The sequence below is a fragment of the Engraulis encrasicolus genome, chromosome 19 (assembly GCF_034702125.1).
Source record: "Engraulis encrasicolus isolate BLACKSEA-1 chromosome 19, IST_EnEncr_1.0, whole genome shotgun sequence".
Classification (NCBI taxonomy): domain Eukaryota; kingdom Metazoa; phylum Chordata; class Actinopteri; order Clupeiformes; family Engraulidae; genus Engraulis; species Engraulis encrasicolus.
The window spans coordinates 25,295,907-25,320,395 of record NC_085875.1 but is presented as its reverse complement, the minus strand read 5'-3'; the positions used below and the strand labels follow the sequence as shown (position 1 = coordinate 25,320,395).

Sequence of the window (24,489 nt, the reverse complement as noted above, 5' to 3'; positions counted from 1 at the left end):
TGACCTTTGACCTTGGGGGAGAGGTTGACAGTTGGAGATGTAAAGTTGAGGGGGCTGTTTGCGGTCTTTGAAGATTGATATGATGGTGGTGGTGACCGCTGCAGATGGTTTAGGTGGGCCATCATAACACAGGCCTGATGTAGAGCAATAGAGCAACAGAGCAAGAAAGGTGGAGTGGGGTTGTAGTGGGAGGTCGAAGATAATGCAGCTATGGGATTACAATATTGTCTCACTGTCCCAACTATCTACTGCAGGCCTATCGGTTGGTTTATGTAAGCAGTGGCCATGACTGTGAACCAATCATGATGTTGAAGGAGTAGGAAAACTTGGATGGTCTCTCCCTTTCTGTGGGTGTGTTTGGTACTGTAGATACAATATGGGTGGTGGTCCATCGTAGCGGTGCATGATGTTTAATGAGCAGGCAAAGTTGGATGGTCTCTCTTTGAGGTATGTGTGTGTGTGGGTGTGTGTAGTTGGGGAGATTGTATGTTCGTGGTGGTCCATCGTAGCGCAGCATGATTCGGAAGGAGCAGGAGAGTTGGGTGGTCTCTCTCTCAGGTGTGTCTGACTGTGTGTGAGTGTACAGTATGTCTTCTGTGTAGGTTGGTTCTACGTGGGCAGTGGTCCGTTGCAGTACAGCACGATGTTGAATGACTGGGCAGGGTTGAATGCTCTCTCTCTCAAGTACAGAGTGTGTGTGTGTGCAGGAGCGTAAAGCATACCCCCGCAGCCCCCGCGAGGCAGGGGGCCCCATACGAGGCAGGGGGCCCACATTGACTTGAAGAGACAGGCCCCTTCCACATGATATTAGGCCCTTTTTTGTTTGTTTGGGGGCCCATTCTTGGTAGCTTGCAGGGGGGCCTGAAGCACTTGCGTTAGGCCAGTGTGTGTGTGTGTGTGTGTGTGTGTGTGTGTGTGTGTGTGTGTGTGTGTGTGTGTGTGTGTGTGTGTGTGTGTGTGTGTGTGTGTGTGTGTGTGTGTGTGTGTATGCAATGCATGTCTATAGGTTGGTCTATGACAGTGGTGATGTGGTGTGTGGTAGCACAGTATGATGTTGAATGCGTGGGCATGGTTGAACTATCTCTCCCTCTCTCTGGTGTGTTTAACTGCGTCAATGTTTGTGTGTGTAAAGGTGTGTCTATGTGGGCGGTGGTCCGTCGTAGCGCAGCATGATGTTGAAGGAGCGTGCAAAGTTGTTGGAGAGCGAGCAGCTGTGTCCCTCGTCCATCATGGGCAGGAGGAAGGCCAGGAGCAGCAGGGCCAGGAGCAGCAGCTGGACGGGCAGCGCCACGCGACACACGCGGTACAGGAAGCCACAGCAACTCTCCTGCACAGACAAAAACACACAAATAAGAATCTTTCTAATGCAGGTAGAGCCAGGAGCAGAAGCTGGACGGGCAGCGCCACGCGACACACGCGGTACAGGAAGCCACAGCAACTCTCCTGCAGAGACAAAAACACACAATTAAGAATCTTTCTAATCCAGGTAGAGCTCTCAGAATGGGGAGCGCCACGCGACACACTCGGTACAGGAAGCCACAGCAACTCTCCGGTACAGACAGACAGACAGACAGACAGACAGACAGACAGACAGACAGACAGACACAAATAAGAGTCTTTATAATGCAGGTATAGCCAGCAGCAGCAGCTGGACGGGCAGTGCCACGCAACACACGTGGTAGAGGAAGCCAAAGCAACTCTCCTGCACAGTCACACACACACACACACACACACACACACACACACACACACACACACACACACACACACACACACACACACACACACACACACACACACACACACACACACACACACACACACACACACACACACACACACACACAGGGAAGTTTTCATTAAAATTCATGTATTTACCCATTATAAGTTGTCACAGATGTTGCAAGACAATCTAGGTCTTAAGGGTCAAAGGTCAAGGCCACAAGGGGGCCGCATAGACTAAAATATCCCATTGAATTAGCCTAATACAGGTTGTGGTAGACTAAAGTGAAAACATTTTTGACATCCTTTAAATTCGAATATTCTGTAGATAAAGATTTTTTTGCAAGGGAGAGTGAGGAGAGGACGAGCGAGAGAGAGAGGAGAGGATGGGGCGAAGCCACAGGTACAAAGAAAATGGAACATTCCACTGGCCTAGCCACAGGTGACCTAGGTCAGTGGATTGTTCTGTTTTCTGTGTATATCTGTGGCTTCGCTCCATCCTCTCGTCTCTCTCTCTCACTCTCCCCCTCCTCCCTCTACCTTGCACTGGTCTGTTCATGGCTCTTTGGCTGAACAGAAATATTGCAAGTTCACCGCAGCTTCAACATTTGGGTCAGATTGTTCCACTGACCAACAGTCAGTGGAACAATGCGACCCAAATGTTGACTTGACAGCTCGTGCCATCACTCACAAGCTGCATGACATACACCGTGATACACAATGTGCAGTACTTGTGATAAACATTTTTAAAAACATGTTAAGTTTGTGGTGTGTGCAACAACAATGCCGATGTTAGCTTCAACAGCTACCAGAAAATGACTTATCAAACTAACTGTACGTCCTCTTCTCTTAGTCCATGTGGATAAGTGTCTGCTAAATACTAAATACTGTATGTAGGCCAATACAGCAACACCCTGAAAAAAATAGTCATACTGAACACATTTGATGAGTTGAAAAAGAAATGAGTTAATGTTGGGATCCCTTCCGATACTGTGAAAAGACAACATATACTGTACATACTGTGCATGTACAAGCATATTGTTTTCTCTTTTCCTCTGTCTCCCACCCACACCTCCATCTCTCTTTCCCAGGCCAGATGGGTCATTCCCACCCCCTCAGGTAGTGCCACTCTGCTCCCCCACAGGTTGAATCCATGACTGTGAAACCGAGTGAAGAGAATGACTCATTCGATGCATAGACTATATGTACATGATTATGTACGGTGCAGTAATGTATTGTACATAGACATGTAGAGAGGAAATGCAGACAATTTGCTTAACATTTTTCCCAGTCCAAGTGACGGATCGATCCCCCACAAGCTGGTGACCAAGGCCTTGACAATGCACCATGTCCCGCAGAAGATCACAGATCTCATACAGGACTACTACAGTAGTTTTAGTATGAGATTTACATCTGGATCTACAACATCAGCATGGCACCGCCTAGAAAAAGGCATCATCACTGGTTGCACCATATCAGTGACGCTGTTTGCTCTGGCGATGACCATGCTTGTCAAGGCTGCAGAGGTGGAATGTAGAGGGCCTCTATCCAGATCTGGCACTCGCCAACCGCCAATTAGAGCCTTTATGGATGACCTAACAGTCACAGCAACATCTGTGCCAGGGTGCCGCTGGCTCCTTAAAGGTCTCGAAAGGCTAACATCTTGGGCGAGAATGACATTCAAGCCAGCAAAATGCCGATCCCTTGTGCTGAGGAAGGGAAGAGTGGAGGACAAATTCCGCTTCCACATGAACGGTCTCCAAATCCCATCATTGACGGAGAAGCCGGTGAAGAGCCTGGGGAAGCTCTTTGACGCAACCCTGAGAGACACAGCAGCAATCCAGGCCATGCACGCGGAGCTGAAAACATGGCTTGCGGCAGTGGACAGGTCAGGCCTCCCTGGGAAATTTAAAGCCTGGATATATCAGCATGGCATCCTGCCAAGGCTCCTGTGGCCACTACTGATGTACCAGGTCCCAGTTACAACAGTGGAGACCCTGGAGAGAAACATCAGCCAGTTCCTGCGCAGGTGGCTGGGCCTGCCGAAGAGCCTTAGCTGCATTGCCCTATATGGACACACCAACAAGCTGCAGCTCCCGTTCTCAGGCCTGACAGAGGAATTCAAAGTAACAAGAGCCAGGGAGGTGTTACTGTACAGAGACTCAGCCGACACCAGAGTCTCCTCTGCAGGCGTAGAGGTCAGGACGGGACGGAAGTGGAAAGCGCAGGAGGCAGTTCAGCAGGCAGAGGCAAGGTTGCAGCACAGTGTGTTAGTAGGCTCAGTGGCGGTTGGGCGAGCAGGACTAGGCTGCCATAAGACTCTGCGCTATGACAAAGTGCAGGGGAGGGACAGACGGCAGATGGTCCAGGGAGAGGTCCGGGCAGAGGTGGAAGAGGAGCGGCACAGCAAAACAGTGGCCATGCGTCAGCAGGGGGCTTGGATCAATTGGGAGCATGCACTGACTCGGAAGATCACCTGGTCAGAACTTTGGAGGTCAGAGCCAGCAAGACTCAAGTTTCTGATCCAGTCAGTGTATGATGTCCTACCAAGTCCAGCCAATCTGCATTGCTGGGGGCTAGCTGAAGCACCATCTTGTCCTCTATGCCCGGCAAGAGGATCGCTGGAGCACATCTTAAGCTGCTGCCCGAAAGCTCTGGGAGAGGGGAGGTACAGATGGCGCCATGACCAGGTGCTGAAGGCAGTAGCGGACACCATCTGTGCTGGAATCCAGCAAAGCAAGCACCAGCCCTTAGCAAGGCCACACATTGCCTTCGTCAGGGCCGGAGAGAGGCCTCAGTCACAGCCAAAGGTCCCAGCTGGGCTACTATCCACAGCGGGTGACTGGCAGCTGAAGGTGGACCTGGGGAGTCAATTGAAGTTTCCGCAGCACATCACCAGCACTACACTCAGGCCAGACATGGTCCTAACATCAGAGAGTACAAAGCAGGTGGTGCTGTTGGAACTCACAGTCCCCTGGGAAGACCGGATTGAGGAGGCCTTTGAGCGGAAAAAGGCGAAGTACCTGGAGCTGGTGGACGACTGCAGGCTGAAAGGATGGAGGGCCCGCTGTGAGCCAATTGAGGTTGGCTGCAGAGGATTTCCAGGACAGAGCCTGCACCGGTCACTCAGGCTACTTGGAATCAGAGGTGCTCAAGAAAGGAAAGCCACCAGAAACATCTGTGAGGCAGCGGAGAGAGCCTCAAGGTGGCTGTGGATAAAAAGGGGCGACACATGGCTTAGTGCGCTGCTTGGACACAAGTCGGGGTCTGATCAGCCCCGGCTGGGTCGCCCAGGTGAGGGTGTTCAATGATCAAAGACCCGAAACACCCCGTGATCTCTGGGTTCATTGCTGAGGATGTGTCCAAGCTGCACCACTAAGGTGTTTCTGTTAACTAGTCTTCTGGCACAGCCAGTGACTTCCGGGAAAGACTGGATGACAACTACGAACAGTGTAGTGACGTCTGGAGAGACAGAGGACAGCTCGGAGAGACGGCAACCGGGGCAGTGAGGGTTAGCACCCCAAGCTGCAGCTCCCGTGAGGGAGCACCCACCTAAGCTACGAAAAGCCCTAATGAAAGATACCCCCAGGGGTGCCCGAGAGGGGGGGAGGATGAGCACCCCACACGGACGGACCTTCTGGTACAGAACATGAGCAACGGATTAACGACAACGAGAGTATCCTGTATGTGTGGCAAAAGCTGCAAGAACCTAAGAGGTCTGAGGATCCATCAGACGAAGATGGGCTGTACAAGGAGGAAGCAAGCAGAGCAACGCACAGAGGCAGTGCACAGCACGGCCCCTGGTGAGACGGAGGAGGAGCAGGACCCGGAGTCAACCCACAGTGTCCAGAACCTCCAAGCTCAGCTCGCCCCACCCAACAATCCATCCGAACATCGCAGGGTCTTGTGGCCAGCAGCACACAAGGAGTCTGAGTGGCGCCAGTTCGACGAAGACGTAGACGGTGCTGTGGAGGCATCATCGAGAGGGGGTGTAGACCAACAGCTCCAAACGATGTGCACCTTCATCGTCTGCATCGGTGCTGAGCGATTTGGTGTTAAACAGCCAAAGGCCAAGAACGCAGCCAGGCCCAATAGGCGAGAGAATAAGATCACCGCACTCAGGAGAGACTTGAAAGCCCTTAAAAAGCGTTTCAAGAAGGCGAGCGAGGAAGAGAGGCCTGCCCTGGTTGAGCTCAGAGTTATCCTCAGGAAGAAGCTCATCTCACTACGTCGCGCTGAGTGGCACAGGAGGAAGGGTAGAGAGAGGGCCCGCAAGCACACTGCCTTCATAGCCAACCCCTTCGGGTTTACTAAGAAGCTGCTAGGGCAGAAGCGGAGTGGAATCCTTACCTGCCCAGAGGATGACATCAATCACCACCTCTCTGAAACCTACAGCGACCGGCAGAGAGAGGAAGACCTGGGCCCCTGTAGAGAACTGATTTCACCACCGCTACCATCCAGCCAATTCAACACCAAAGAGCCAACGCTGACAGAAGTCAAGAACACAGTCAGGGCTGCACGGACAAGTGCAGCACCTGGGCCGAGCGGCGTGCCATACAAAGTCTACAAGCATTGCCCAAGACTTCTGCAGAGGTTGTGGAGAATCATCAGGGTAGTGTGGCGAAGAGGGAGGGTAGCCAAGCAGTGGAGGCATGCCGAAGGTGTATGGATACCAAAGGAGGAAAATGCAAGTGACATCTCGCAGTTCCGTACCATCTCACTGCTCAGCGTAGAGGGCAAGATCTTCTTTAAGATCCTTGCCAATCGCATGACTGATTTCCTCCTGAGGAATTCCTACATCGACACCAGCGTGCAGAAGGGAGGAATTCCAGGCTTTCCAGGCTGCATTGAACACACTGGAGTGGTCACCCAGCTAATCCGAGAGGCTAGAGAGAACCGAGGGGATTTGTCAGTCATCTGGCTTGACCTGGCAAACGCCTACGGATCGATCCCCCACAAGCTGGTGACCAAGGCCTTGACAATGCACCATGTCCCGCAGAAGATCACAGATCTCATACAGGACTACTACAGTAGTTTTAGTATGAGATTTACATCTGGATCTACAACATCAGCATGGCACCGCCTAGAAAAAGGCATCATCACTGGTTGCACCATATCAGTGACGCTGTTTGCTCTGGCGATGACCATGCTTGTCAAGGCTGCAGAGGTGGAATGTAGAGGGCCTCTATCCAGATCTGGCACTCGCCAACCGCCAATTAGAGCCTTTATGGATGACCTAACAGTCACAGCAACATCTGTGCCAGGGTGCCGCTGGCTCCTTAAAGGTCTCGAAAGGCTAACATCTTGGGCGAGAATGACATTCAAGCCAGCAAAATGCCGATCCCTTGTGCTGAGGAAGGGAAGAGTGGAGGACAAATTCCGCTTCCACATGAACGGTCTCCAAATCCCATCATTGACGGAGAAGCCGGTGAAGAGCCTGGGGAAGCTCTTTGACGCAACCCTGAGAGACACAGCAGCAATCCAGGCCATGCACGCGGAGCTGAAAACATGGCTTGCGGCAGTGGACAGGTCAGGCCTCCCTGGGAAATTTAAAGCCTGGATATATCAGCATGGCATCCTGCCAAGGCTCCTGTGGCCACTACTGATGTACCAGGTCCCAGTTACAACAGTGGAGACCCTGGAGAGAAACATCAGCCAGTTCCTGCGCAGGTGGCTGGGCCTGCCGAAGAGCCTTAGCTGCATTGCCCTATATGGACACACCAACAAGCTGCAGCTCCCGTTCTCAGGCCTGACAGAGGAATTCAAAGTAACAAGAGCCAGGGAGGTGTTACTGTACAGAGACTCAGCCGACACCAGAGTCTCCTCTGCAGGCGTAGAGGTCAGGACGGGACGGAAGTGGAAAGCGCAGGAGGCAGTTCAGCAGGCAGAGGCAAGGTTGCAGCACAGTGTGTTAGTAGGCTCAGTGGCGGTTGGGCGAGCAGGACTAGGCTGCCATAAGACTCTGCGCTATGACAAAGTGCAGGGGGGGGACAGACGGCAGATGGTCCAGGGAGAGGTCCGGGCAGAGGTGGAAGAGGAGCGGCACAGCAAAACAGTGGCCATGCGTCAGCAGGGGGCTTGGATCAATTGGGAGCATGCACTGACTCGGAAGATCACCTGGTCAGAACTTTGGAGGTCAGAGCCAGCAAGACTCAAGTTTCTGATCCAGTCAGTGTATGATGTCCTACCAAGTCCAGCCAATCTGCATTGCTGGGGGCTAGCTGAAGCACCATCTTGTCCTCTATGCCCGGCAAGAGGATCGCTGGAGCACATCTTAAGCTGCTGCCCGAAAGCTCTGGGAGAGGGGAGGTACAGATGGCGCCATGACCAGGTGCTGAAGGCAGTAGCGGACACCATCTGTGCTGGAATCCAGCAAAGCAAGCACCAGCCCTTAGCAAGGCCACACATTGCCTTCGTCAGGGCCGGAGAGAGGCCTCAGTCACAGCCAAAGGTCCCAGCTGGGCTACTATCCACAGCGGGTGACTGGCAGCTGAAGGTGGACCTGGGGAGTCAATTGAAGTTTCCGCAGCACATCACCAGCACTACACTCAGGCCAGACATGGTCCTAACATCAGAGAGTACAAAGCAGGTGGTGCTGTTGGAACTCACAGTCCCCTGGGAAGACCGGATTGAGGAGGCCTTTGAGCGGAAAAAGGCGAAGTACCTGGAGCTGGTGGACGACTGCAGGCTGAAAGGATGGAGGGCCCGCTGTGAGCCAATTGAGGTTGGCTGCAGAGGATTTCCAGGACAGAGCCTGCACCGGTCACTCAGGCTACTTGGAATCAGAGGTGCTCAAGAAAGGAAAGCCACCAGAAACATCTGTGAGGCAGCGGAGAGAGCCTCAAGGTGGCTGTGGATAAAAAGGGGCGACACATGGCTTAGTGCGCTGCTTGGACACAAGTCGGGGTCTGATCAGCCCCGGCTGGGTCGCCCAGGTGAGGGTGTTCAATGATCAAAGACCCGAAACACCCCGTGATCTCTGGGTTCATTGCTGAAGATGTGTCCAAGCTGCACCACTAAGGTGTTTCTGTTAACTGTCATTCCCGCCGCCCTAGGTACTGTCACTCTTCTACCCCGCAGGTTGAATCAATGACTGTTTAGCCGAGTGAAGAGAATGACCTTTCACTTTTCACCCGGAAAGCACTGATGATCATCAAAGACACAAGCCACCCTGCACACAAACTGTTCAGCCTCCTGCCCTCTGGAAAGAGGTACAGGCGCCTCCGTTCCCGTACCACCAGGCTGGCGAGCAGCACAATGCACCAAGCGATCAAGATGCTGAACACTCAACCCACTCTCCCTCCACTGTCAGCCTCTAGCCAGCAAGGCCACTGACAACCCCCCCCCCATCCCCCACCACCATATCTGCGACTGAACATTCCACCTGCACTACTATACTTGTGACTGAACTTTCAACCTGCACTAACTCAAAACATGCACACGCACACACACACACACACACACACACACACACACACACACACACACACACACACACACACACACACACACACACACACACACACACACACACACACACACACACACACACACACACACACACACACACACACAAGCACACTGCACTTTCTGCACTAAACCCAAACATACACACACTGACACACACTGACACACACACACACACACACACACACACACACACAGACGCACACCGCACCTTCTACCTGCACTAAACACATACACACACATACACACACACACACACACACACACACACACACGCACACACACACACACACACACTGCTGCTGGTGTACTTGACAGACCTTTTTAATATTTATTTTTCTTCAAATGCTACTATTACCATGTCAGAACGCTATAAAGGACTTTTTTAGGAAAAGCACAAAAGCACAACAATACATCTTAATGTATGTCCTCTACAAGTCTTCTGTTGTCCAGTCTTGCACTTTAAATGTCTGTATGAGCACTGTCTATGTCCATACTGTCTTAAGTCCATGTATAAGTACTGTCTATGTCTATACTGTCTATGTCCTTACCTAGATTAGTCTATGTCTGTATGGGAAAGCAAGAAATGTAATTTCAAATTCTTTGTATGACCAGTGCATGTAAAGAAATTGACAATAAAACCTACTTGACTTGACTCATTCAACGAATATATGTACTACATGGTTATGTACAGTACAGTACAGACATTTAGTGAGGAAATGTAGATAATTTTTTAAACCCTTTTTCCCAGTCCAAGTGGGGCATTCCCACCCCCTCAGGTAGTGCCACTCAGCTACCCCGCAGGTTGAATCAATGGCTGTGAAACTGATAGAAGAGAATGACTCATTCAACGCATTTATGTACTACATGGCTATGTACAGTATAGTACAGAGATTTAGTGAGGAAATGCAGACATTTGGCTAAACCGTTTTTCTCAGTCCAAGTGGGTCATTCCTGCTGCTGCCTCAGGTAGTGCCACTCAGCTACCCCGCAGGTTGAATCAATGGCTGTACTGTACATGGCCACATGCAGTCTATGGGTTGAATGAGTCACCCTCTGTACTCAGACACATTTAGTGAGCAAAATGCACACAAGTGGTTGCACACAAGTGGTTGAACACCCCCCCCCCCCTTCTCTCTCTGCTGCCACCATAGCCACCACCTGTCTATGTATTCTCAGGACAGACAGATGAGGTTCAGTATCTTCCACCTACTCGTGTTCACATAACCCTCCTACTCTACCCCCTGCAGGCTAGCTGGGACTCTGTCTGTGGGCTGGGAGTTAGTATCTGTTTGTTTTACACTGTAATAAGATCTTTAGTGACATACCAACAACAAGCTGTGAAATGGGTTGTCACAAGACAGAAAAGAGGAATGTAATTACTAGTACACATACATTATATTAGCCCCCACCTACTACCGTACCCTCCCTGCCGGCTAGATGGAACTCTGCCTGTGGGCTGGGAGTTAGAGCTAGTATCGGTATATGTGTTACAATCTAATAAGACCTTTAGTGTGACAACCCAACAACTAACTGCGTGTCACAGGGCAGAAAACAGGAAATAATTACCGGTACAATACCTCTACACTACAAGTTAGGGCTGCACAATTAATCGAAAATAATCGAAAATCGTAATAAAATCATGAAATCGAAGTTGTGATTTCGATCGTGATTTAATCATGGCATTAGTGACCTACCTATGAGAGCGTCCTTGAAGCCAGAACATATTGACAGGCTGGTATTTCTGTCCAGAAATCTGTCCACCAAGTTTCATGCTATTGCATTTGCCTAATTATTGCAATTAATTTTATTTTGCTCATCCCGTATATGATTTATTCTTGGTTACATTTCATCTTGTTATAATTTTTTTTTAAATCTGTAAAAAATCAATAACCGTGATAAATAATCGTGATTACGATTTTGACCAAAATAATCGTGATAATGATTTTTTCCATAATCGTGCAGCCCTACTACAAGTACACAGCCCCCCCCCCCCCCCCAATTCCTTTTATTAACATTAAAAAAAAAAAAAACAGCTGATGTTGTCAATATCTATGCCCAGGATAGTCAGGTGAAGTAACCTCCACCTACTAGCATACCTTCCCTGCAGGCTTGCAACAGGACTCTGCCTGTGGGCTGGGAGTTAGTGTCTGTGTACGTATTACACTGTGACGAACAACACTTTTAATGACACGCCAACAACAAGTTGTGAAAGGCAGTCAGAGATACCAAAGACTACCAATCAGGAAGGTAATTATATGCCTGAAATACCTAGAGTTAGTATTACAGCAGTATCTACCTCCAGGTGTTCAACATAGCCAACTGTTTCACGCCCGATTTCAGATAACCCAGCGATCATCAATATTGTTTCTGTCCTTGTCTTCCACATGAATCCCTCATACCTCTGTCAACCCCCACACCAGTGGAGCTATAGCTGTGTCTCAAATGTTAATTTGTCTCTCTCTCTCTCTCTCTCACACGCACGCACGCACGCACACGCGCACACACACGCGCACACACACGCGCACACACACGCGCACACACACGCGCACACACACGCGCACACACACACACACACACACACACCTCTCCCACTCACTTACTTGCACAAACACACTTTTCTCTCTCTCTGGCTGGCCAGCTATAGACTATACAGTCCATGACTCATCTATAGTGCACTTCTATAGAGAACAAGTAAACACAGTGGACTGGCCAAGCCAAAACCCATTGGTTTCACAATACAAGCTGAGGTTTCAGTCTGCTAGTGTGGAAGTTTTCTTCCCCCTTGATGTCTAGTGCCCGCTCTGGCCATTGGGTCTCTCTGTAGACAGCATTCGCTAAATTGTATTTGTTCCGGTGTTACACAATCACAATCAAAATATCTATCTCTCTCTCTCTCTCAACACACACACACACACACACACACACACGCACACACACACACACACACACACACACACACACACACACACACACACACACAATTGAAGGCAAACACATCAGTCATTCACAACCTTGATGACATCATATCCTGTTTGGCCACTAAATTACCTCAGTACTCATCGTCAGTGTGGCCCAATGCCTCGTCCTCCCCTCTCTCAACAGGCCTTGGCAATTAGCTCTTGTGGCTCAGTAACACACCACGGAAGATGATACTCAGCATAGCAAGCAGGATGACATTTCAGTGATGGCCCCGTCCTGGCATTTTAAATGGCTTCCTGCCTAATAACAGCTCAATTGCAATATTGAAGTCAAGAATGGAGGGTTCTTAAATCTTGCACACTGCCCACTGAAGAAGACACATAAAGAGCATTTGATCCACCTTTTTTATTACTATTTTGATCTCTTTGATTTTTGATCACTTTTTAATGTATTTTGTCTTCCTATTTTTCTATTCAATTCTATTTATTGACTCAGAGGGCCGGCACAAGAATTCCAATATGTCTACTAGTTTGTGCACAAATAGCAAATAAAGAAGTTTGAACTTTGAACTTTGAACTTTGAAACGCATTTGTGCAATGAAAGAAAAACAACACTATATGCAAGGTGTGGCCTCTTATTATTGTTTTTTTGTTGTTGTTGAAAAAAATGAGTTGGGTATTTGGGCCAGCACCCCCACGATGTAAGTAAATAAGAGTGAAGCTTGCTCCTAGCTGAAATGTTGCATGGTATACACATGGAACAGCGCACATTAAGTGGCTTCTGCTGTAGACTCAGTTCTTGACTTCCAGGGAGAGAAAAACAAGGTAGCAATGACAGCTATAACGCTACGCATACCTCGTCAAAATCAGTAGTCTGGCTGAATGTAGCTCTGAACGGTAGTATACAAAGGCATTTGACTGTCCCAATTTAGGCCTGTTAACCTTGTTCAGACCAAGCCGCGTCTACAAGCTTGTTGCAACAGCCAGGCAAGAGCACAGAGGTAGCATTAGGTCATTACTGTGTATAACTTGTTGATGTTGGTGAATGAATGGCCTTGCACATAGCTGTACCAGCTAATTCAATAAAACAATGATTGCATTCGCCTTTCAAGTGCGTCAACATGGGTGAGTCAGAGAGACAGATTTAGACAGAGATTATGAGAACAAGATAAATGTGCAAGACAAATCTAAATTTGAAACATTTCAGAAACATTGCAATCTGTGAGATGACACATACGGGCAGGAAAAAAGTTTAATTTATCTCCTTCTAAGCAGCAGGTGTGCGTGTGTGAATGTTTTCTTTGTGTGTACGAGTGTGTGTGGGTGCTTTACAAGAAGTGTGTGTGTGTGTGTGTGTGTGTGTGTGTGTGTGTGTGTGTGTGTGTGTGTGTGTGTGTGTGTGTGTGTGTGTGTGTGTGTGTGTGTGTGTGTGTGTGTGTGTGTGTGTGTGTGTGTGTGAGAGAGAGTGAGTGAGAGAGAGTGTGTGTGTTTGTATGTGCACCCACGTTTATTTCATTTGCTGGTTTTGTGTTTGGAGGCGAGGGTAACGGAGGTTGCCAACTAGCTATGCCAAGTGTCTCTGCATTCACCAACCGCCTCCACACCAGAAAGGAGAGGGATGAGGGAGGAGAAGAGAGGAAAGGAGAGGAGAGAGGAGATGAGATGGAAGAGAGGAGAGGAGAAGAGAGGAGATGGAAGGGGAGGAGACGAGAGCTCAGGAGAGGAGAGGAGAGGAGAGGAGAGGAGAGGAGAGGAGAGGAGAGGAGAGAATGGCATACAGAGAAGAGAAGAGAAGAGAAGAGAAGAGAAGAGAAGAGAAGAGAAGAGAAGAGAAGAGAAGAGAAGAGAAGAGAAGAGAAGAGAAGAGAAGAAGAACAGGGGCAATGAGGGGAAAAGAGAAGGCTGGTGATGATAGAGGTGAAGAGAGGAGAGGAAATGAGGAGAGGAGGGTAGAGGAAAGTAAGAGCAGCAATACTACAACCACAAGGATTGTAAAGAAAGAGGAGAAAAGATAGAAAGGTGAAAAAATATAGGAAATGAAACCAGGAGAGGAGGATGGAGGAAAGGAAAGAGCAGCAATACAACCACCCTGTGGGAAGAGTAGGTGGCAGACAATGGAGATCAAGACTCCTCTTCGCCCTCTCACTCCTCCTCTTCATCCTCCCACTCCTCCTCCTCCTCTTTCTCTGCCTTTCACGCAGGCACGCCAACTCACACCAGCACTCCTATGACTCACTGACATGAATGACTCGCATGTGATTGCAGTTTTTATAGGTCCCCGAACACTACCCTGAACACACCTGACACTGAACTTACACCTGATACCACGCACACACATGCACACGCGCACACACACATTCACCTGATAATGAACACACACAGCTGACCCTGAACACACCGCCTTGTACCACTTCACTGTATTTTGCAGGCTGTCATGCTGACTGTGGATTGATGGGACGTTCCCCCCCCCCCACACCTGCAATAGCACAAGTCCCTGAGTAAAATAGCACAGACTTGCCACTATTCTGTTCTCCATGTTAGAAGACCATATACTATTGAGCCTTTCTATGGGTGAACTTAAGTGAATTAGAGTTAAATATGTGTGATGTACATAGAGTTAAAGCATATTTGGCATCAAGGGAAACTGGAACCATATACTGCCAGCTACGCAAAGGATCATCATGCACCAGACAAAAGAAATACAAAGCTTTGAATGGACCATGCTATTTGGCCAAGCATAAGGCTTGTGTGAAATAATTTAAAATCATGTAATTGAAAATCATACTGCTTTTTCCATTGCCTTCAAATGTCTTCAACTAGAATTGATAAAAAAGTGAAGCATTTTGAAATACAATATATCTGCTTTGAATCTCATTTGAGGTTGAGAAAATATTTACATGTAAACTCAACAGGAGGCCCAAATGTGAAAAAAAGAAATACTGCACTGGTTTATGAAATGATCTTCATATATGAAAACAGGGTCTCACTCAACATGAATAAGACTCCAAGCAATGGCGGTGAGTACTTGGTGGTGAGTTTGACAGGATGGAGTAACAGCAAGTTACTGAGTGAAAATGTCTACAAAATATCTATGGAAAATATCTATGAAATATAATGAGTAAAACAGAGTCTCAGCAGCTCAAGATGAATAAGAGTTCAACCCTCCGTGGTGAGGAATGTGTGAGCTAGGGGCCACTTTGCCTTTGCCCTGCTCGACTAGCAGCAGTGAGTTACTGAGTAAACCTGCTTCTGTTTACTCTGCTCAGGAAATAACAGGTGACACAGTCACAGACGGACGGTAATGATAAGTGTACCAAACAATGCAGACTCACTGCCCACACAGAAACTCTGATGGGGTTTTTTTTGCACAGAGATTTAGTGCACATTTTATACAGATTTAGTTGGCCCATGTTTGGCATAGATTTAAACCAAAATAAACGTAGCAAGTATGGCCCAGTCAGCTCTTAAAGCATCTCTTAATCTCTCTGCACCTCTGTCATCTCTTAATCTGATCAAGCATGTTAGGCATGTGACCCCAGGTGTTCACATACAGCGTGTGTGTGTGTGTGTGTGTGTGTGTGTGTGTGTGTGTGTGTGTGTGTGTGTGTGTGTGTGTGAGTGTGTGTGCGTGTGTATGTGTGTGAGAGAGAGAGAGAGAGAGAGAGCGAGTGAGTGAGTGAGTGAGTGCGTGAGTGAGTGAGTGCGAGAGAGAAAGAGAGAATGTGTGTGTGTGCGCGTGTCTTTTATAGTGCTCCCTTAATGAGAACCTTCCAAACAATCCACTCCACTCTACTCTACACCCCGCCCAGGAAATTACAGCTATAAAGACTTGTGATGACAAGAGACAAAGGGAGGAGAAGCGCCATAAAACCTGCCTCTCCGTTTACCCTGTCATGACAACAACAAGAGTCCTCTCATCCGCCACTGTTGACTGAAGTAGCTAATGTCAATAAAACATTAACAAAACATCACAGCCAGTCGTCACCTGGCTCTTACATAATCCTTGATAATGAGAAAGGTAATGGCTTGCTCTTCGTAAATGGAATATTGATTGCTTTGCCACGCCTTTGCTTGATTGCTTATTCTAATGTGTAAAGCAATTAATTGAATACACTTTGGGAACTATCAAACATTTTTACATTAACTATTGATGGTGCATAGTTAATAATGGTCGCATTATTATTTATCCACTGCCGATTTATCTAGGGGACTCTTTTCTTTCACTCTCCCCAAGTCATCTACACCAACTAACCCTATTTCAAATCTTCACATTACACTACATTAAATAACTTTAAGCTGATGCTTTTATCCAAAGCGAATAACAATTGTTTAAAGGGGATCGGTTACAGTCCCTGGACCAGTATGGGGCTAATACCTTGCACAAGGGTACATCAGCCATGAAGTGAGGTAGGGAGTGGAAGAGTGGGACTTGAACCTGCAACCCTCTGATCTAAAGCCCATCTCCTTAACCTTTTTACTCATGGTTTTTCATCTGCTCTGTTGTTTTATTTATGCGAGGAGTTACATTGTTTTATCCTTTCATATGTCTGCAATGTTTTCATGTTTTATTTGTGTGAAGCACATTGTATGAAATGTGTATGAAATATGCTATACAAATAAACATTGCCTTGCCTTAACCACTAGGGCACAGCTGCGCCACATTTAATTCCCCTTTCCTCACACAGTACACTAAATGTACACAAAATATGACATGATATGTGTTAGTATAGATGATATAAAAGTAACTGTTGCATTGCTATCCACTCCTATCTCGCTATACCAGCAATACAAGCTGTTCATGAAAACCTTTCTCCAACCATGCACTCTCCTGCTTGGTACAAAGCGCTCATTACATTTCTGCTTCCCTCAGTGTCATATCATGTTGTGGAGTTGCCACAAACACACGACTGACAGACCTTGACAAACTGGCTCAATCTCCCACTCCCACCACCACCCTGTGTGTGTGTGTGTGTGTGTGTGTGTGTGTGTGTGTGTGTGTGTGTGTGTGTGTGTGTGTGTGTGTGTGTGTGTGTGTGTGTGTGTGTGTGTGTGTGTCTATGTGTGTGTGTGTGTGTGTGTGTGTGTGTGTCATCTCTGCACCTGCTGGTTCACACACATGGAGCGATACCATTCTGCCCATGTACATGATCACAGAACAGGTGGTGAGGAGGAGGAGAAGAGAGAGGAGAGAGAGAGAGAGAGAGAGAGAGAGGGGAAGAGAGGAGGAAAGAGGGAGACAGAAAAAAGGGAAATGAGAACGAGAAATGGCAGATATGAATACACAAGGAAGTGACAGAAGGCAGAAAGGGAAGGAGGAAGAAGGGAGAGAGAGAGTGAGAGAACGAGAGAGAGAAGTAAATGTCTGTAAGTACTGTATCTTGTGAGGGTCAGTGGAGCCATATTTAGTCCAGAAACGAGAAGAGAAGAGAAGAGAAGAGAAGAGAAGAGAAGAGAAGAGAAGAGAAGAGAAGAGAAGAGAAGAGAAGAGAAGAGAAGAGAAGAGAAGAGAAGAGAAGAGAAGAGAAGAGAAGAGAAGAGAAGAGAAGAGAAGAAGAAAATGGGAAGAAGAGAGGAGGAGCTTGACCTTCACATTCACTAATCTCCTCCACAATGCTCTCAGGGGCACACCAAACATAAAACTCATGCACTCCGCTCAGAGAGAGAGAGAGAGAGAGAGAGAGAGAGAGAGAGAGAGAGAGAGAGAGAGAGAGAGAGAGAGAGAGAGAGAGAGAGAGAGAGAATAAGTCATGTAAGAGGAAGAGAAAGTGAGAGAACAGAAGAGCGTATCAGAGTGAGACAGAGGGCCAGACAGGGCATTGCCGCAGATTACGCCTAATTTACATGCCATCCATGGAGGACGTGTCACAATGCTGAACTGATGAGGCTAAAGCCATATTTAAATCAACCCAAAAACACCCCAAAGCTGAGTGATGGACGTACCGTAATCCACTTTGCTCAAATGTCGCTTTGTCCATGTTTCAAATGTGGCGTTGTAAGATACCAGGAAAATAAGCCACCAAGACTCAAATGGATTAGTTGGTTAAGCATAACCTTACATTACTTTTGTATGTAGCCATCACATTTTGGTTGGCAAATGATAAACTCAGGACTCTCAACAGGAAGTTATATTACCGGTAATAACAACTGCAAAGTGTGTGCACCATAAGCGACCCTTTCCAAAAAAGAGAGAATATCATGGAAAAGGTTATTTCTTTTCATAATTGAATCAAAAAGGTTACATTCTAGACTAAAGGCCCACATTCCATATTCTATTCATTTTCAAAGAGTATGCATTTGTCATGGAGCAGAGGTACAGTTGACCCTTTTCAATTACAAATTTGCCTCAAAATCAGACCGGAAAGTGATGCCTAGCATGCAAAGAGTCCATAGTTTGTCTATTACAGATAGTATAATACTGTTACATTGGATTTAATTTAAAAATACTCTTCAATCGAGTTCTTTGAAGAGAACATTGGTTCACTTTCAATTTTAAACTGTGAGTTCAAATTTCAAGCAGCAAGCACCGCTCATCCTAACGTAATACTGAAATATATTGCATAACATAATGTACTTTGCATAGATCCTGTAAAATATGCGTTCTGTATATATCAGAGTTGACCACTGCGCATATAATGCTGTAAGGTTTTACATAGTATAAAGTACAGTAATATTTGTGTTTACAATTGCAGATGTGTTTGCAATCAGTGCTACACACCTCTTTTCCAGCGCGAACCAGCTCCGCCCTCTGAGTGCCCAGATCCTGCAATTACACAAAACAAAACAATTTTGTCAAAACGCACAACCCTGAGGCAAAACATGACCAGCTCACACAGGAAGTGCCAAAGCTTCAGAGGATACGTCTTGTTAATAGTTACGCTATTATGTCTCACGTCACCTCACACCACCCCGGGGCCTACTGAGCAAGTGCTAGGGTAACTTGCAGACCTGTACACCAAGACCTCAGCCAACAAGTGCAACTTTTAGAGTAGAATCTTAAGGGGATGCCACTATTTTGGGGCTTAATACAGTTAAAATCGTTGGGCAGGGTTTATAAAGGTGGTAAAGTGTCTTATTTTTTCATGTTAAGCGTTGTCTTGCTTTAAGACAAGTTAAAGGAGGGAATATGTCGCTAAGCTAGTGAAAGTCAATGGATCCGTGTAGCATGCTACAGTGCTACATGGATCCATTGACTTTCACTAGCTTAGCGACATATTCCCTCTTTTAACTTCTCTTAAAGCAAGACAACGCTTAACATGAAAAATAAGACACTTAACCACCTTTATAAACCCCAGCCAACGATTTTAACTGTATTAAGCACCAAAATAGTGGCATACCCATTTAAATCTATGATCTGGGGAAGGAAGCCTTACTCAGTAAGATATAGTGAAAACTCCGTCAATATCACATAGTGTTTGTTGACGTTCAAGTCTCAATTTAAGGCCAGCAGCAACAATAGAACTGCACAGGCCTGTTGTATTATGCAAAACTATCAGGCTACATGCTACAACTCATCTGCCATAAATGGTGCAGAAGAATAAAAAACAGCAGGTGTAAGAGGTGCTGAGGTCAGTAATCCCATGTGAGAAGCAGGCAGGTAGTGTGTGTGTGTGTGTGTGCGTGTGCGTGTGTGTCTGACTGTGACCTTGGTCTGGCCTGGATAGACATGTGATCACAGCCAAAGATTTGGCAACAGAGCCAGACAGTCACCTGGCCTACAGTAGTGAACTTCACACCCTTGCAGCTGGGCTGTGATGTGTGCTCTGTGGAGCTAGAGCAATATGTGGCTCTATCTATGCTGTGCTGTGATGTGCTGTGTAGTACCGCCACCTGCTGGTGAAGTTGGGTGGGGGCACTCTGCTTTGGGAAATTAGCCTAACATCACCATGGTGTCGGTCAGACGAGTTCCGTTTTTAAACATGTCAGTTATATACACAACTACTGTTTCAGTCAGAAAACCGTGGCATGAAATTGATGTCAATGCCACTGGATGCATCTTATATCGCATTGAAATGTCCCATTTGCATAAATGTCTGTCCTGGTGTGTTTACTCCTAGTGGGAACTCTCGACGCTCTTATTTTGGCATGGCTTTGGCATGGCTACAGTGCCGTTACACTGTACTTTGACCTTTTGTAAGTGGCTTTTGGCTAGCAAAGCAGTGCAATGTAACTAATTTAATACATAATCTAATGTAATTAATTGAAATGTAATGCAATGAAGTTATAAGGTAATGTAAAACAAATATGATGTTAATTTATAAATATATAAATATAATGGAATGCAATGCCAATGCAACAGTACTCACAGTTACCCTGAGGCGCTGGCGAAGGTCTCCCACGTCCTTCAGTTTGGACTTGTAGAGCATCCAGCGGTACCGCAGGTCCTCCATCTCCCCATCCTCCCCCTCCGTGCCCAATCCAGCCCCTGCCCCTGCCCCTGCTCCTCGGGCCCAAGCCCCGGCCCCTGCCCCTCTGGCCTCCAGCAGCTGCTGAAACTGGCCCTGGCCCCAGGGGACCCGCGCCTGCATGCCCTGATGGGAGAGGACAGAGATAGTAGTGAGTTTAAGTGAGTTTTGACTTCAAGTTATGGTGCAAAGGTCCCCTTTGGCATGGAAGTACCTTAGGGTCATACAAATAAATCTATCCAAAAACACAAGGTAGATCATTCTTTTTTTTAAAAGAGAAAAAACACAAAAAAAACACCAGACCTTTTTTTTTTTTTTTTGAATTTTGATTTTTTAAAATATACATATAGGCCTGTATTTTAAGCCCATTTGTTTTAGAGAAGGGATAGAGGAGTGAAGATGTGACAGGGAAAGGGAACAAGGGGGAGAGAGAGATCTGAAATGACCAGAGGTGGAAAGAGTACAGAAAATGTGTACTCAAGTAAAAGTATCTTTACTTTGCCTAAATTCTACTCAAGTACAAGTAAAAGTACCTATCTAAAAATCTACTCAAGTAAAAGTAAAAAGTACTTCACTTAAAATGTAATTTGAGTAAAAGTACTTAGTTACTTTTAATTAGCTTTCCTCTTGAGAATGTCATGTTTATTTTTCTTGAATACCGTCCTCCATAACCTCTATCTCTTGCTTGGCACCAGCCATCATCCAATACATTGATAGTAAGATAGTAAAATAGTGGAAATGCTGTGTGCCATCCTGCACAATCTTTCATTTATGGCGGATTGTGGCATTATTGTGCATGGCATTTTGTCTCTCAGTCATTTTTTTTACTCAGTACTCAGGCCAGGTTCCAGTGTAATTGAGTAAAGTACTTGGGTCAAAATGTACTCAAGTACAAGTAAAAGTATTATTTTTAAAAACTTCTTAAAAAGTACAAAGTAAAAGCAACTCAAGTTCGCTACAATTGAGACAATATAATTAGTTACTTTCCACCCCTGGAAATGACCCAGGACAGATTCGAACCTAGGACCCCATGGGCAGTGAGCCTGAATATTGATGGGTGCACTAGTAGCGCATAGCGCCAAGGCACCCTCAACAAACCAGTGCAATGTTAGCCGAGTGGAGGGTAGTAGTAGCACATTGGGTCTATGTGCATCATGTGAAATGACGAGCTATATAAATAATGTTGAGTTGCTGGTAGTCTAGAGTGGATTAGAACATGACTGTATATGGAGATTTGGAAGATGCCTTAGGAATTCAAAAAAGTCTTTAAAAATATGCACCAACAATGCTGGGCCTACATTGTGCTATTATTTTTTTTAATAAAACATTGTGACACAAATATTGTGAACCACAAAAAAATAAAAATAAAAACAAACAGTCATCTTAAGAGTTGTTTAGCCCAGGCAAACATGAAGACACGGTGACTTCAACAAAGTTTTTGGGGAGGGGAAAATGGGTCAAGAGTTTAGAAAACAGACGCTAGTTGGCATGACTGAGTGTCATTAAGAGGGTGTGTGTGTGTGTGTGTGTGTGTGTGTGTGTGTGTGTGTGTGTGTGTGTGTGTGTGTCTGTGTGTGTCTGTGTGTGTCTGTGTGTGTCTGTGTGTGTCTGTGTGTGTCTGTGTGTGTCTGTGTGTGTCTGTGTGTGTCTGTGTGTGTCTGTGTGTGTGTCTGTGTGTGTCTGTGTGTGTCTGTGTGTGTCTGTGTGTGTGTGTGTGTGTGTGTGTGTGTGTGTGTGTGTGTGTATTTGCGCGTGTGTGTGCTCTGAGGATTTTTGCATCCCATCACTATCCTTAAACATGCATAAAAGGCAATGCAGGAACTCTATTTTTTTATTTTATGTCTTACTTTTTATCACATCAGGACCTTTGGTGGAGAACTCAAGCTGTGCTTTGTAACACCGCACGCCATAAAACACAGGCGAGCGCCAGGCAACCTGCCCCGATAGTTCGTCTGCCAACATATATATTTCCCTGCCTGGCAGGAGTCCCTATCTTAGCCAGGCTTGATCTTACTTCTTACACTCTCCCAACCCCAGATGAAACAATCTTTCAGGCCTCAAGAAGAAGCGAGGCAGAGTTTTAGAGCAGATGTGGAAAAAAAAACAATCAACCCGAAATGCACATACACACAGGTTTACGTTTTGTAGGTTTACTGACTCAGATCATGAACACCTGAGGAATATTCACAGCAAAATAAATTCTCCATCTCTCTGATGTAAAAACACAGACGTGCGTACGCACGCACGCACCGCAGCAGCACTGGCTTGAGTGACAGGCCTGGGCTGAGTTGAAAACCCAACACACTGTTGCGTTCTCAGCCCTCTGAAAGTTTCATGAAAAGAGCGAGGCGGAGAGCTTTAAAGCAGCCAGGTGGGGGGGTGGGTAGGGCTGTGAGGTGTGGGGGGGGTGGGAGTGTGAGGGGTATCTGTGCGATGTGTGTCGACTACTTGAAAGAAGGTGGGTGGCCCCCCTGTGCGTGTATGTGTGCTCCCTCTCTCTCTCTTCTTCTCGTGTCTGTGTATGTGCATGTGTCTGATGGTGTTTGTTCATATGTGAGCCTGCTTGTGTGTGTGTGTGTGTGTGTGTGTGTGTGTGTGTGTGTGTGTGTGTGTGTGTGTGTGTGTGTGTGTGTGTGTGTGTGTGTGTGAGAGAGAGAGAGAGCATGTACTGTATGTGTGCACATCTGAGTGCGTGTGTGTACATGTCTGTGTGTGTGCGTGTGTGCGTGCATGCGCGTGTCCGTGCGCGCCTGAGTACATGTGTGTGTGTTGGTCTGTAAGAATGTGTGTGCTAGGCTACTGCCTACCTTGAGAGTATTCTCTCTGATCTTGAGCTCCTTGGTGGTGATGGGCCGCTGGCTGCTGAGGAGAGCCGAGAGCTTAGCACTCTGTCTCTGTAGCCACAGGTCAAAGTCCCGCCGCCGCTCCTCCGACTCCGACACGCCTGCCCCCGGGACCACCTATCACACAGGTAGGGGGACCACACAGACAGACAGCCAGCAGGGTTAATTCACATTATATACCGCATGCACCTACACACATACCTGCATTGACACATACACAGAGACAAAAACACAGATATTGACTCAAACACAAAGTCAAACAAACACACGCACGGAGACACACATGCAGGCAAGCAAATACACACAAACAGATACTCAGAGACACACATGCAAGCAAGCAAATACACACACACACACACACACACACACACACACACACACACACACACACACACACACACACACACACACACACACACACACACACACACACACACACACACACACACACACAAGGATTCACACAGAGACAGACAGACACGCACTCAGACAGATATACACACACAGACACAGACAGAAAGACACACACAACAAAGAATTGATGAGACAGGTGCGGCAGAGAACAAAGCCAGAGAAGAAAGAGCATTAGAGAGTGCAGCACACAGGCATGCACGCACACATGCACACACGCACACACAGTGCATTTATATAAAAACACACCTGCCTGCACATATGTACGAACAATGAATAATGTAAACAACCACTTGGCCAATCGAGGAAGAAAAAGACAGCCTGCTGTGGCTTAACCTGTGTCTGATCAAATAATCAATTTTTAATTAAGCAATCTATCCATGTAGGGTCTCACCGCTCTCTCACTGTAAAACACAGTGGCAGCAAATAGATTGTCTGTGTTGTTCAATCAATGGTGTGGGAGAATGTAATTTAACATACAAAACTGCTGTAAATTTTTAAAAGGACCAATGAGCAGCTGGACAGGAACGTGCAAAAGTCCATTAAAAAGCCTTAGATGTTAATAGGCAATACAGTACAGTGCACATGGGCAGGGAAATAGCTCGGTAAACACACTTGTTCCTCATTCCACTCAAGTAGTAGAATGGAGAAGCAGAATATTAATATTTTACACTAAAATTCAATTTTAGTGAGACAGGCTTTTATATTGCATGCTCTTTGCTG

At 46.8% G+C, this 24,489-nt stretch overlaps 1 protein-coding gene across 1 annotated transcript in view; it reads right to left on the bottom strand.

The window, feature by feature from the left end:
• Positions 1–991: 991 nt before the first annotated feature.
• syne3 (spectrin repeat containing, nuclear envelope family member 3) overlaps positions 992–24,489 on the bottom strand; it is a 76,717-nt gene continuing 53,219 nt past the window's right edge. Inside the window, exons 18-21 of the mRNA XM_063183931.1 lie at positions 23,320–23,472; positions 20,420–20,638; positions 18,826–18,870; positions 992–1,327 (exon numbers count right to left, since the gene is read on the bottom strand). Coding sequence (XP_063040001.1) covers positions 1,139–1,327; positions 18,826–18,870; positions 20,420–20,638; positions 23,320–23,472 — 606 coding nt within the window. The 3' untranslated portion in view covers positions 992–1,138. The remainder of the gene's footprint in view (positions 1,328–18,825; positions 18,871–20,419; positions 20,639–23,319; positions 23,473–24,489) is intronic.